The sequence below is a fragment of the Notechis scutatus genome, chromosome Z (genome assembly GCF_049901735.1).
Source record: "Notechis scutatus isolate UNSWTSFEM ecotype Mainland chromosome Z, rNotScu1.2, whole genome shotgun sequence".
Lineage (NCBI taxonomy): Eukaryota > Metazoa > Chordata > Lepidosauria > Squamata > Elapidae > Notechis > Notechis scutatus.
The window spans coordinates 44520776-44535292 of record NC_142025.1 but is presented as its reverse complement, the minus strand read 5'-3'; the positions used below and the strand labels follow the sequence as shown (position 1 = coordinate 44535292).

The window sequence follows — 14517 nt, the reverse complement described above, 5'->3', positions numbered from 1 at the left end:
ACATGTACACACATACATATACATATATATGTTTTCTTAAGTTTTTGCGGGTATTTATATGTATGGTATTCAGCTTTGTTTGGGTATTTTCCCACGTCATTATAGTTGTGCTTTTAAAGTTGTAGCAACGTTTCGGCAGAATCTCATCTGCCATCATCAGGCTTCTCTATGGTGTTTGTCTGAGCCCTAGCCAATGCCACCCACAAACCCAAACTATGGTTAAGATACATCGATGACACATTTGTTATTTGGCCCCATGGAAAAGAAAACCTAACAATTTCCTAACACACCTAAACAGCACACACCCCAAAATCAAATTCACCATGGAAACGGAAACAAACAAACAACTACCATTCCTAGAAGTACTATCTACAAAAAACAGATGGCACACTAGGACACACCATATACCAGAAGAAAACACACACCAACCGCTACCTCAACGCCCAATCCCACCACCACCCAGCACAGATAAACTCCGTGGCCAAAACACTAATTGCCAGAACCAAACGCCTGGCAGACAAGACACACATAAAGACTGAACAATGCACCCTGACTAAAGTACTAACAGCCAACGGCTTCCACAAAAGCAAAATCACTGGCTTGATCCACAAAAACACACTGAGACATAATGGAGACCTAGAAGATGAACAGACCTATGGAACAGCTGTCCTGCCCTACATAAGAGGTACTACAGACAAAATCAGTAAGATACTACACAGGCATTACATCAAGACTGCCTTCAAAACAGACAGAAAAATAGCAGCCATCCTAAAAAACCCCAAAGATAAAATTGACCTGGAAAACCAAGGCATATATGAAGTCCCCTGTGCATCATGCCCGGCCACATACATTGGACAGACCAATAGAAGAATAAGTACCTGCCTAGATGAACACAAAAATGCAGTAAAAAAGCTGAACGCACTTCCTCACTAGTCCAACACATGAAAGCCACAGGTCATAGCATCGACTTCAATGGCACCAAAACCCTAGCCACTATAGAAAACCCCAGCTACAGAATTATCAGAGAAGCCATAGAGATTGAAAAAACCCCTGAAAGCATGAATAGAAGAGATGACTCCACCAGACTGTCAATTATCTGGAAGCCTGCACTCTCAAACAAAAAAATCTCCACACCACAAGCCAGCCAAACACTTGGGCACATACAGACTCCCCCTGATACCTCCTCCAGTTCAAACACACCCCAACCAGGCACCCAGATGAAACCTAGCTTCCTAATAAATGATAGCCGTCCGTTTACTCGGAGCCAAGCCACACTAAAAGCCTCCAATACAGGAAACACAATGTTGCCAGCCAATCAAGACAAAAAAAACACTACAAAACAGACATAAGATATTAGAAACACCAATCAAGCAGAACACAGCAAACTCCAAGACCAATAAACACAGACCAAGACTCCCAACAAATCAGGATGAAGAAAAAACAGACGAACACTATACAGAAGCCTGATGGCAGATGAGATTCTGCCGAAACGTTGCTACAACTTTAAAAGCACAACTATGATGATGTGGGAAAATACCCGAACAAAGCTGAATACCATACATACATACATACATACATACATACATACATACATACATATATATTTATTTCAGATTTTCACGGGTACAGGTATGCAGGTCTTGGTGCGTTCGGATCTTTTCCCGTGTAAGATTGAGAGCAACTTGGCAATGTTTCGATGAGGTTCCACTTGCCATCTTCAGGCTGGTGCTTTTGGCTTCGTGCTTGTGCAAGCAAAGCGTGATCGGAGCTGCTGTCTCCCTATATATACTGGTGGGGAGGTTGGCTGTGTTGTCATTTCTTGATTGGTTGATGGAATTGATGTTTGCAGATTGGCTGGCTTTTTCATAAGAACATGTGTGGCTGAGGTATTGGCTGTGTGTCTATCAGCCTCCTGTGTTGTAACGACCTGGGTAATGGGCTGTGTGATGACCTTCAGAAGGTCACAATACACAAGCCATATATATATATATTTTAAATGAGGAAAATTTCTTTAATAAAGTGTTGATCCAGCTAGCTCAATAATGTCTAATATATAGATATTTCCGCAAGGACTCTAGTCATCTCTTACAAGCATAAAAATATCAAAATATTCTGAGATGGAGTATTACTTATTACATAGGTAAAGACAAGTTAAATATATAATATGAATCAGCCATGGATTAGCTGTAATTAGCTGTAAAACATTTAAGAGAGGTAGGAATGACATAGACAAGAGGTTTGGAGTGCCATTGGGCAAAATGTCCAGAAAAATAAAAAAAACTGAATAAAATCTTCCGTTTTATTTATATATGGAGAATATGTACCATATGACAAGGGCTTTTATCAATAGATATACTACAAAGTAGCACAAGAGTAACCATTTTATCTAGTTACATATGAACTAACCCTAGGCTGGCTCGCAATTGCCTTTTGACCTTTTTTCCTTGCGCTTTTTTTTTTTTTAAGTTGGGGAATTATAACTCAGTTTCTGCTTATTCCATAGCCGTGTGCCCAACTTTGGCTTGGAGAAATGTTGCATCTGTAAGAAGCATGAGTTCAGGCCTCAATATAAGCTCTTTTGATAGAAACAAGACTACTGGCTACATAACAACATTTGCATCTGCTTCCATTCCTCTCTCCCAACTCTGCAGTCACAGTGCTCTGCATCTTGATATGTGGTTAGAGGGAGACTTTTTCATGGATCCTGGGAACTGGTTTCATCATGGTGGTAACTGAGGAAAGAACACCCAAAGATAATAAAACACATATTTAGGGATGGTTTGATTTCCCACAAGTCATTTCTTTCACGATCTCCTCTGTTTCAGTCTGTGTTGTTTCTCATTGAGTGACAGACCTGTGCATGAAATACTTCGGTAATATGAAGCATATGGCTCCTAGCACAATGTTGTTTGCCTTTTAGCTTCAAAATTAGTCTTTCCAATTTAAATGCATGAAAGACATCTGTATACTCTTTCATTAGAGTCTTTTCATATGTATAACATCCTATGCATTCTTTTAAAACTGGTTTGGTTAAACTGTAGGATACAGAGTTGGGAGAAGTACATTCAGAATTAATCCTCTCTCTCTTACATTCTTGCTCCACTTATTCAAGAAAGATATTTATTAAAGCTAACTTCAAGATAACCTATTTTATACACAAATATAAAACCTTTGTACCTATAGCATACAGAAGTCTCTAATCCAGAAGTCTGTAAGAATTATAATTGTGAAAGAATCCTTTGAAGTCCAGCTGTTGAAAGATAGATTAGTTAAAAGCTCTAAATGTGAAAATAACTATAGAATAGAATAACAGAGTTAGAAGGGATCTTAGAGGTCTTCTAATCCAACCCCCTGCTTAGGGAGAAAACCCTACACCACTTCAGACAAATGGTTATCCAACATCTTTTTAAAAACTTCCATGTTGGAGCATTCCCAACTTCTGGAGGCAAGTTGTTCCACTGATTAATTGTTCTAACTTTCAGGAAATTTCTCCTTAGTTCTAAGTTGCTTCTCTCCTTGATTAGTTTCCACCCATTGCTTCTTGTCCTGCCCTCAGGTGCTTTGGAGAATAGCTTGACTCCCTCTTCTTTGTGGCAGCCCCTGAGATATTGGAATGCTACTATCATGTCACCCCTTGTCCTTCTTTTTATTAAACTAGACATACCCAATTCCAATAACTATTCTTCATATGTTTTAGCCTCCAGTCCAGAGGTGGTATTCAGCCAGTTCTGATGCGTTCTGGAGAACCAGTAGCGTAAATTTTGAGTAGTTCGGAGAACCAGCAAATACCACCTCTGACTGGCCCTGCCCCATCTGTTGTCTGCCTCCCGAATCCCAGCTGATTAGCTGGGTCTTTTGTTGCCTTGCACAGGAGGACGGAGCTGGAAAGCAGGTTAGTGGGGTGGGGAGGGAATGGAGATTTTGCAGTATATCCTTCCCCTGGAGTAGGGTGGAAATTGGGATTTTACAGTATCCTTCCCATGCCATGCCCACCAAGCCACGTCCACCAAGCTACACCCACAGAACTAGTAGTAAAAAAATTTGAATACCATCACTGCTCCAGTCCCCTAATCATCTTTGTTGCTCTTCTCTGCACTCTTTCTAGAGTCTCAACATCTTTTTTACATTGTGGTGACCAAAACTGAATGCAGATTCCAAGTGTGGCCTTATTAACTATGCTGTGCAGAGATTGAGAATGGGTGTTGGTAGAAGTTACCGTGAACACCCTTTCTATCTATGCTGCGAGAAAGCCCAGGATGGGTTGACTCCTTCCTATGATGTCATAGCTGAGTCTGTACTTATAAAAGCCAGCCCCCGGGAGAGACCCCAGCTTTGGCGAAGATACTTGACAGACTGAAAGGTGTCTCTGAAAGCCCAAAATAAATACAGAAATATGTCTTACCCTCTCCAGACGAATCAAGGGAGGGGCTGGGCTCTCTCGCAGCATAGAAAGGGCGTTCACGGTAACTTCTACCAATGCCCATTCTCCTCCATGCTGCATCGAGAGCCCAGGATGGGACATACCAAAGCTTGCATGTCCATGGGCGGGTCCTCGTCTGGCTCATCACACCAACTGTGGAACCACTCGTTGAAGCACCCGTCTGCCGAAGGCTGCAGTTGCCAAGGCAAAAGCATCCAGATGGTAGTGTCTGATGAAAGGAGACGGGGATGTCCACGTGGCCGCATGACAAATCTCCTCCAAGGATGCTTGGGTCGCCCAGGCAGCAGAAGTGGCCGCACTTGTGGTAGAGTGCGCCATCAGACCTCGGGGAACCAGAAGGGCCGCAGCTTTGTAGGCCTGCTCAATGCAAGACCTGACCCACCTGCTAATAGTAGGAGAAGAGGCCTTGTGCCCCAAGTGAGAAGGGAAAAAGGAAACAAACATGGTTTCCGACTTCCTGAAGGAGGAAGTGCGCTTAATGTATATTCTAAGAGCCCTTCTTACGTCTAGCGTGTGCCACTGCTGCTCTAAGTCATGGTGCGGGAGAGGACAGAAGTCAGGCAAAACAATGTCCTGGGACCTGTGAAAGCAGGTGTTAACCTTCGGAATAAATGAGGGGTCCAGACAAAGAACAACCCTATCATCGTGAAAGGAACAAAGGTCCTATCTGATGGAAAGAGCAGCAAGCTCGGAAACCCTCCTGGCAGAAGTGATGGCAACAAGGAACACTACCTTCAGAGTCAGGAAATGGAGAGACACTGTTCTAAGGGGTTCAAAGGGGGCTTTGTAAGGGCATTAAGGACCAAATGAAAGTCCCAGGAAGGATACCTGTGAACCACCGGAGGGTGCAGGTTGGAAGCCCTTTCAAAAACCTCCTGACTGAAGTGTGATGGGATAAGGAAGGAAGCGAACCCCATGAAAGGACTGAGGAGAGGGCCGCAACCTGCCTACGTAAGGTGTTGGGGGCCAAACCTTTCTCCAGCCCATGCTGAAGGAAGCTAAGAACTTCTGCCAACTGGGCTGAAGCAGGAGAAAGACCCTCCTGAGGCACCATTGGGAAAAAGCCTTCCAGGTGGCATCATAGATGCGCCTTGTAGAAGGTTTGCGAGAAGCCAGGATAGTGAGGATGACCCTTTCTGGAAGATCAGCCTCCTCTAGCCGCTGCTGCTCAAGTGCCACACGGTCAGCTTGAACCACTGGGGCTCTGGGTGGAACAGGGCCCCCTGGTGAAGGGAGATTAGATGGGCAGGGATCCTCCAAGGAGAAGCCACAGATAAGCTGATCAGGTCCGCAAACCAGGGCCTCCTTGGCCAATAGGGTGCCAGGAGGAGCTCCGCACATTCCTCCAACCTCTTCCGAATTACTGCCAGAATGATGGGAAGCGGGGAAAAGGCATAGAGGAGACCCTTGGGCCATCTGCACCGAAGAGCATTGGTCCCCTCCGCTCCCTGGCAAGAAAGTGAAGAATCTGATGACTTGGGCATTTTGAGGAGTGGAGAAAAGAGCCACCTCCAGTGTTCAGAATCTGATGGAAAGATCCCTGAATAGAGATGGAGGAATGGACCATTCTGCCTGGTTGACTAGGCTCCTGCCGAGCCAGTCAGCCTGGGAGTTGCCGACCCCAGAGATGTGGTCCGCCGAGATCGATAACAGGTGTTTCTCTGCCAATAACCGTAGAGCTTCTCTCATGAGGGCTTTGGACCTCGTCCCCCCTTGCCGGTTGACATGCGCCTTTGCAGCCATGTTGTCCATAAGGACTAGAACATGAGAGCCGGTCACTGATTGCCTGAAATGCTTGAGAGCCAGAAAAAATGGCTCTGAGCTCTAGCCAATTTATGGGAAGGGTCTGTTCGGATCTGGACCAAACGTCCTGAGCTATCTGGCCCTGCATATGGGAACTCCATCCCAGGAGGCTGGCACCGGTGGTTATCACTAGCCTGTCTGGGTCCCTGAACAGGAGTCCCCTCCAGATAGATGGGGAATGCCACCAATTGAGAGATTTCCGGATTTGTGGCAGGAATGAGACCTTGATGGATGAGTGGCTGGTTCCTGCTCATTGGTAGGGAAGCAGGAACCATTGGAGGGCTCGGGAGTGGAGCCGAGCCCACGGGACGATGCCAATGCAGGAAACCATCTCCCCCAGAAGTTTGGACAGCAGCGACAGGGGGACAATTTGATGTTTGCTGGATCTGGCTGATGATCTCTGCAAGGCTCTTTCCACGAGCTGGGGACAGGAAAACCTGGCACGACATAGTATCGATGACTGCTCCCAAGTGTTGCAATTTGGTTGTAGGAGAGAGCTGGCTCTTTTTGGTGTTGATGGAAAATCCGTGGCTCTGAAGACATGACAGAGTAATTTGCAGATCCCGATGGGCCGCAAGGATGGAAGAGGAAAGAATCAAAATGTCGTCCAAGTAGCATTGGATCCTTACTGGAATAGAATACAGAGATGCCACCAATGCTGCCAGAACCTTTGTGAAGACCCTTGGAGCTGATGAGAGGCCGAAGGGAAGTGCTCGATACTGGTAATGGGTATTCTGATAACAGAAACGGAGAAACTGCTGATGATGAGGCCAAATTGGGATGTGGAGGTAAGCCTCAGTGAGATCAATGGAAAAGAGGAGGTCGCCCTCCCGAACGCTCTCTAAAATAGAATGCAGAGTCTGCATTTTAAATCGCCTGTATTTTACAAATTGGTTGAGAAATTTTAGATCAAGTATGGCTCGCCACCCCCTTGAGGCTTTGGGAACGATGAAAAGGCGAGAGTAAAGTCCACGTTGAGACGGGGGAACAGGTTGAATAGCCCTGATTTCAAGAAGGTGCTGAATGGCCTGATTCATGAGGGCTTGCCTGGAAATGTCCCGAGACACAGGACAGATCAAAAATTTTGGGGTGGGGTGGGGTTAGGAAGTCCAATTGTAACCCTGACCTAATAGTGCTGAGCATCCAGGCGTCCATCATTGACTCCTCCCATTTGGAGGCAAAGAAGGCTAGGCAACCTCCGATGGGTGAGGAGAATGAGGGATTACTTAGAGCGATGGAAGGAACGACCCCCTCCCCCCGAAAGGGCCGTTTACCAGTAGAAGGTTGTTGCCTACCAGATGTTTCCGCCCATTGGTCTTGGCGTTGGGAGTATGGCCTGTGAGAGCGGGGAAAGCGAGATGAGGTCTCCGTTCAGAAGGCAGGAGGGCGATAAGGAGCAGGGCGATAGTCGGCTTTCTTCCCAGAGGAAGAGAGAATTTTATGTTTATCTCTGGTTTCGATGAGATAAGGTTCCAGAGCATCGCCAAAAAGCTTATCGCCTGCGAATTGAACTGAAGCCAACTTCCATTTTTGGCGTGACTCCGCCTGCCAATTTCGGAGCCATAAAAGTCTTCTTGCTGCTACAGAAGATGCCATGGCCTTGGATGCAAATTTGGCGGAATTGAGAGTGGCATCGGCAGTGAATTCCGCCGCTGCAATAATCTTATTAAGGTCTTGGTGAGACCGAAGGTCAGAAGCAGGCAATCTATTCTGGAGTTGGAGCAACCACCGTATGGATGCCCTGGTGAAGAAGGATGCTGCTGTTGAAGCCCGAACAGCCCAAGCACCAGCCTGGTGATTGCGCTTGAGGGTCTGTTCGGAACGTTTATCATCCGGTTTCAGGATATCTTCTGGCTCCGTGGGAGTGCCAGAAGATGAGAACAAGGCCAGAACTGGAATGTCAACAGAAGGACTCAGCTATGACATCATAGGAAGACTACAGACTCAGCTATGACGTCATAGGAAGGAGTCAACCCATCCTGGGCTCTCGATGCAGCATGGAGGAGAATTGAACAAAAATCAGGTATAGAACCAGTCAAGAATCAAAGAAATAAAAGAAACCAATAAAAAAAATGTTTATGGCTCAGGATTGAAATAAGCGGTTCTTGGTGCTCTCTGAGCTTGGTTGTTTTCTTGCAGATGCTTACCCAAACTAGGTAACATAATCAGTGTTAGTATCCAGAAGATACTAGAAAAAATGATGTTACCTTATTTGGGTAATGAAATGTCTGCAAGAAACAACTAAACTAAGAGAGCAACAAGGACGCTTCAGAAAGAATGCAGAAAAATAAGAGAATAAAAATGAATAATTTGAATGACAAACGTAGAAAATATGCCCAGTCTCATATTTGAATTTACCTTGGAGAGATACTGAAAAAACATAGTGTAAATAAGATTCCATCCAAAATAATGGACCTTATGCTTTGTTTTAATTAAATCATATCTATCAAATCATGATCTCATATTTTTACATTATGGAAATGCTCTAGTCCAGGGGTTGGTTTCTACCGGTTCTGTCCACCTCTGTAGAACCGGTAGCTCTGAAGAGCAGCAGGCATAGAACCAGTTCTATGTCTGTTGATGTTTTTGCCCACCCGGACTCTTACCTGATCTTTATTTCCTATTTTTCAACTTCAGCTGCCGAACAAGGCACAGCTGCAGTTAAGAAAACAAGAAAAGAGGGCTGTTTCAAAGGCTGCTTCTCAGCACGCAGTGTACTAATGATTAACAGGCGTGCGGCTCACAGTGGGCAGGGGAGTTCGTAAATCCCGAACCAGTAGTTAACCCTGTTGTATCCCACCCCTGCTCTAGTCCAGTATCACTGATAGCGGGTTTAGTGTTATATGTATATTATCATATACAGAAGAAGATACCTGCTTAGGTTGTAAGCATTTCATTTGACTTGCAAAATATTCTGTTTTACTTTCACTGGCAGATTAACAATTTGGTCAGCAACTGATGCTTAATCATCCAGAAAGGGACATAATTCAATGGTAGAGCACACAGTGTGAGCTCCAGGGTTATTCCCTAGTTTTCCACTGACAGCCGGTAGCAATAATACTAAGCTGGATAGATCAGTGATTGAACATGCTCTGAAGCAGTTTCCATATGGATAGCCCTTAATTTTCAACTATAGTTGGTATTGGAAACTTCATTGTTAAATGGTGCAAATGTTAAGTGATTGCATCACATGATTGCACCCAATTTTACATTTTTTTTGCCATTTTTGTTAAGTCAATCACTGTGGTTGTTAAGTAAGTTGCAAGATCACAATTTGCAACCTTTTCCCATTGATTTTACTTTTTGGCAGCCAGATGGGAAAATTGTAAATGGCAATCACATAATCCCAGGACGCTACAACTATTATAAATATAGCAATTGCTTGGATTATGATCATATGACTGCGAGGATGCTGTGATAGTGGGAGTACTAGCTATAAGTCGTTTTTTTAAAATCAAGTCATAATTTCAAATCATTACTACCGTGTTTCTCATATAATAAGGCCGGGTCTTATTTTTTTTTGAGCCCTGAAAAAATGGCTAGGCCGTCTTTTCAGGGGTGACTTAATTCCCCCCCCCCCTTGCATCTTCAGGCGGGTGGGTGGTGACAGCTTGGATGTTGACCTCGGTGTTGGTGGGGCACTTCGTATCGGGGTCAACGCAGGCAGCACCATATCTGGGTGTGCAACAAAAGTACTTCCTAACGGCAAGCCCCCCCACCATTCCCCCCCCCATTTCGCATGTTTTAATATAGGCCTTAATTTGGGGGGAGGGGCTTAATTTCATTTCATGCCTATAAAACATGCTGGGACTTCCTATTGGGGGAGGCCGTATTGTTGGAGAAACAGGGTAAATGAATGGCCATAAATCCAGGATTATCTGTAATTGTTGTTACTTCAATGTTCTGTTTCTGCAACCTAGTTCTATATCTGATCTTTATTCAATCTTCCACACAACATTGCTTTATTCATACTTAAAGTGACCTATGCCTTCAGTTTTGACAGATGAATTTCAAACATTCTTCTATGAGCTTGCAAAAGTTCCTATACAGCCAAGGCACATTATTTCTGAAGTCAAGTACAATATTGTTTTCTAGTTATCTGTAGTCACAGCAACAATCAAAACCCTTGAAAACAAAATGTATTTGATATGTTAGTTGAGTCCGGGCTTCATGATCAAAAATCCTTTAACTTTTGCCCTTTGTTTTTTCTTCTCTTCTCTGATTGATGCAGCCATAAGTACTTTATATGATTTTGCTTACCAACAACATTAACCATCAAATTCTAGTTAATGTTAACCACTGTTTCTTGAAAATAAGCCAATGTAAAACTGTGGGTTATGTAGTTGGCTTGCTTAAACAAATAAGAAACAGGAGTTATTTGAAAACAGAAGGAAATATTATGAGCACTTTCACATGACCAATGACAGAGAAGCAGAAAATCCGATTACATAACACTGAAATATGGTTTAACATGATATGACACCAAAAAAACTTCAAAACTGATATACATCTAAAATAATAGAGTGATACTTCTCTGCTGAAATTATTATATGTCTTTAGTATGCATGTGCAGTAAGTAAATCTTAGAATGCTATTTTTTTTCCTCAGATCTTATTCTGCATGCATACTGATAGGGTAAATATACCCACTCCCCCAAAGAAAGAGAGAGAAGAGGACAGATTTTTTCCATTCTGAAGAATGCCAGTTCAGAAGAATTTTAACTGGGTGCTTTTTCCCCCTTAACTGCATGATCTTTTAGGTTCTGAAATATTAGGCCCTTTATTGAAGTGAAAATATTTTAATCAGCCAAATATCTAAAGGATTAATCACCCAAACAGTATAGCTCATTTATGTTTCCATGCATTATTTTTTGTCTGCAGTCAGTATATTTTAACTCTAATAATGTGTGCCTTTGTCTGAGCTTCCCTTAGAAGATAAAATCATTCTCAAAATGAAGGAAGTTCTATTTCAACAGACTTGAAACTCAAAGAAACTGGAATAACATGGTGATTATAGAACATAGCAACAAAAAAAGAGAGGAAAAGTACACATTTTTTATAAATTTGGGAAGAAACAAACTTAAAAGAATTTGTTTGAATTTTCCGCCCATTGATGCCATCTTCAGGAGACAGTCATAGGGTTAACCACTAAGTCTATTCGACTTCAGCAGGAAAGCTACAAACTATGTAGATTCTTAGAAAAGAAGTATTTATTATCATCGCTTCCCCTTTTTAACGTATTTTCAAAAATTTCTGGAACAACTTGCATTGATATGAATAGAAATATCTGAATATCCGAATATATACATACATATATCCTTCGGTACACTTCAAATCCCCACATTTCACAATCTCACATGTATGTGCAATAAAATTATTGAATATCTACTAAAACAATACAGCATGGAAACCAGGTTAAATAACATAAAATTATAACTTAAGTGTCTAACTCTAAAATAGCTTCTATGCCATAGAGCTGTTAAATATTCTTGCTTTTAAAAAGACTCTTAATATACATGGGCTTATTTGGGCTCTACAACATCTGGATTCAAAAGGGGAAAGATGATTTGGAGCATATACTGATGTGCACATCATGTTTGTGGCCAACTACTCAAAGAAGCAATGGTCTGGGGAAAAAAAGACAAAGCTTACTTAAAGCACTGCTGACAAACATGATGTGTACATCAATGTTTGCTCTGAGTTATCATTTCCTTTTTGAATCAGGATAATTTGGAAAAACTCATGCCATTTTAAAAAAATCACAATTTTGTCTCTAACATTTACCAGTACAATCCCAGGGGACTTTGTTACTTGACAAGTCTAGAATATTTTGCAGACAGTTGTGATTTTCTCAACTCTACCTAGTAATATAAACTAATGTAGGAAAAAATTATCAAGAGATAACAAAACTGTAGATTATCATATGGCAGTTACTTATACTGCTTCATCTGACTCAGCATTTTCATTTTACTATAAGTAGCAGCAAGCGTTTTAAGCTATAGAAGGAAATGCCTTCAGAACCTAGAAACTTCATGCAGAACATGATCTTTACCATTGAGCTGTGGTTCCTTCCTTTTAACAGCTAATAATAAACACTCTGGCCTTTCAAATATAAAAAAGAACTGCTTTTTTTAGTGTAAGCACAAACGTTATGATAATCTTCTCCTATAGTTCCTTGTCCTTTATAACTGATGGATAAATCTATGCACTACCAATTATGAAGCCCCAACCTGTCAACAATATCAATTGTAGTTTGATTAAATTGCTTTAGTTAAGCTATAAAACTTCAGCTAGTTAGATACATTTAATTGATTCATATTTCTTCAAAAAAGTTTTTTTTATTAAACATATGTTTGAATAATTTTATAAATTTAATAAAAAGCTTACGTACAAACTCTTCTTGAACCCTTCCCCTTTCAATACCTTTATAGTTTCACTAGGAACTCCAGGCTCTGGAACTTTATTCAAGTAAGTGGTCAAGTCTTGATCAACATGTTCAAACACCAGTGTTAATTTCGTCTCTCGTTCAGTTCGGGATACTGTGCATACATCAAATAATCTAAGAAGGATGAAAAAGAAAAATGCTAAGTAAAATGGGTAGAAATCATTAGTAGAATAATATATCTTTTTACTAAAAATGAAACTTATAAAGAAAAAGAATATTGTATTGAATTCATTAGGAACAGATCATATAACAAGAGATTCAGAAAGTCAAACTCTTCTATACCATAAAACTGATTTTTTATTGTATTGTATTTCTTATTGTACGTTTTCCCCACAAGGAATAATATAGTGAGTCATGAGGCAGCCGACAATGACAAGTTCTAACTTCTTAGTTGAGTACCAAACAAACAATAAATACCAGGACAAAATTTTCATGTCAAAGTGCATTGAGTACCTAATTTGCGTTTCAAAGCAGTTGAGTACCAACATACCACTGTATATTTTTAAACAAGAAGTTGTGGCAAAGAGAAATTATATTGACTTGTCTGAATGTTAGAGTAGCTAGACTATTTTACTTTCAGTTCAAATACAGGGTTTTGGATATAGTACTCTGTTAAAGAGGGGAGAAAGAATCATGGAAAAGAAAAAACAATTTATGACAGGAGTGTCTAACGATACCTTTAAGACATGCTGCCTGGGAATTTCTGGGAGCTGAAGTCCACAAGTCTTAAAGTTGCCAAATCTGGGCACCTCTGAGCCATGATTTAGGTGTCCCAATATGTTCATTTAAATTAGTCCTAAATCATTAGATCATCTGTTCATATAAAATCTGAATTACAAATTATCTGACCCTAGAAATTATAACCTCCATAAAACCTGTAAAAGTAGATCTGTCATCACAGATGATATAAAGAAATAAGGCAGATTATGTTGAAATTTCATGAATGTATTTTAATTCTCCAATGTCTTAAACATCCCTTGGAAACACACTGGAGATGACCAATATAAAAATGAAACTTACCAATTGAAAGTAACAATTAACAATTATGCCCTTTGATATTATCCAATACTATATCCTATATACTAAACCGTTTAATTCAATTTCCACGAAACATTAACAGTTTTGAAACAAATATTTTCTGTCTCACATCTAAACAGCCCTTCTGAACCATTTACAGTCTTTCAAGCAGGCCAAAGGATAAAGATCCAACTTTCTGTTCATTGTAAAAATACATTGTAAAATTTAAATGTTCTTAACTTTTCAGGAGCAGGAATTTAAAGGTGTACAGGCTCTGTATAGCCAGACCACTTTACATTAAAGTCTCCAATTAAGGTTAAATATCTGACATCTTAAAGGAGTTTAATCATTTGCAATGTTTTTATGGAGGCCATTTACTTCAGTACACACAAACATAAAGAGATAGGAAGATAAGAAACCCCTTTGGAAAATATTTCCAGATGAATGTTTCTGTTTAACAATGCTTATTTAATTTTTAAACATATTTTTTTAAACCAAGTATTAATAAACTGGCAAAGGTACTTTATTCTTTATTCTTTACTTTCTCTTTATTCTTTACAAGATTCTTTTAAAAAATCCACAGTGAAGGACATAAATTACTATCAACATTCTTCATGCTTCTTAAAAAACAATGACAAACTTATAACAAACTTTTCAACCGAAAGGTGTTCTGACATTTTCTTCAAAGTAAGGATTGTGTTCTTGAATGTCTTTCTTAAAACGTTAATACACTATTTTAAAGTTATGTGCTAATAACGAGGATCATGACTTCTAATAGAAATAACAATATGGCTCAAAAACATTTGACTTTT

General features: G+C 40.8%; 1 protein-coding gene across 3 annotated transcripts in view; it reads right to left on the bottom strand.

Annotated features, from left to right (window-relative positions):
- Positions 1-14517, bottom strand: part of CDK6 (cyclin dependent kinase 6) — a 141946-nt gene that overhangs the window by 79568 nt on the left and 47861 nt on the right. For all 3 annotated transcript variants that reach the window (XM_087947712.1, XM_087947713.1, XM_087947714.1), the window contains one exon: positions 12667-12802. In XM_087947712.1, the coding sequence (XP_087803838.1) occupies positions 12667-12802 (136 nt within the window). The remainder of the gene's footprint in view (positions 1-12666; positions 12803-14517) is intronic.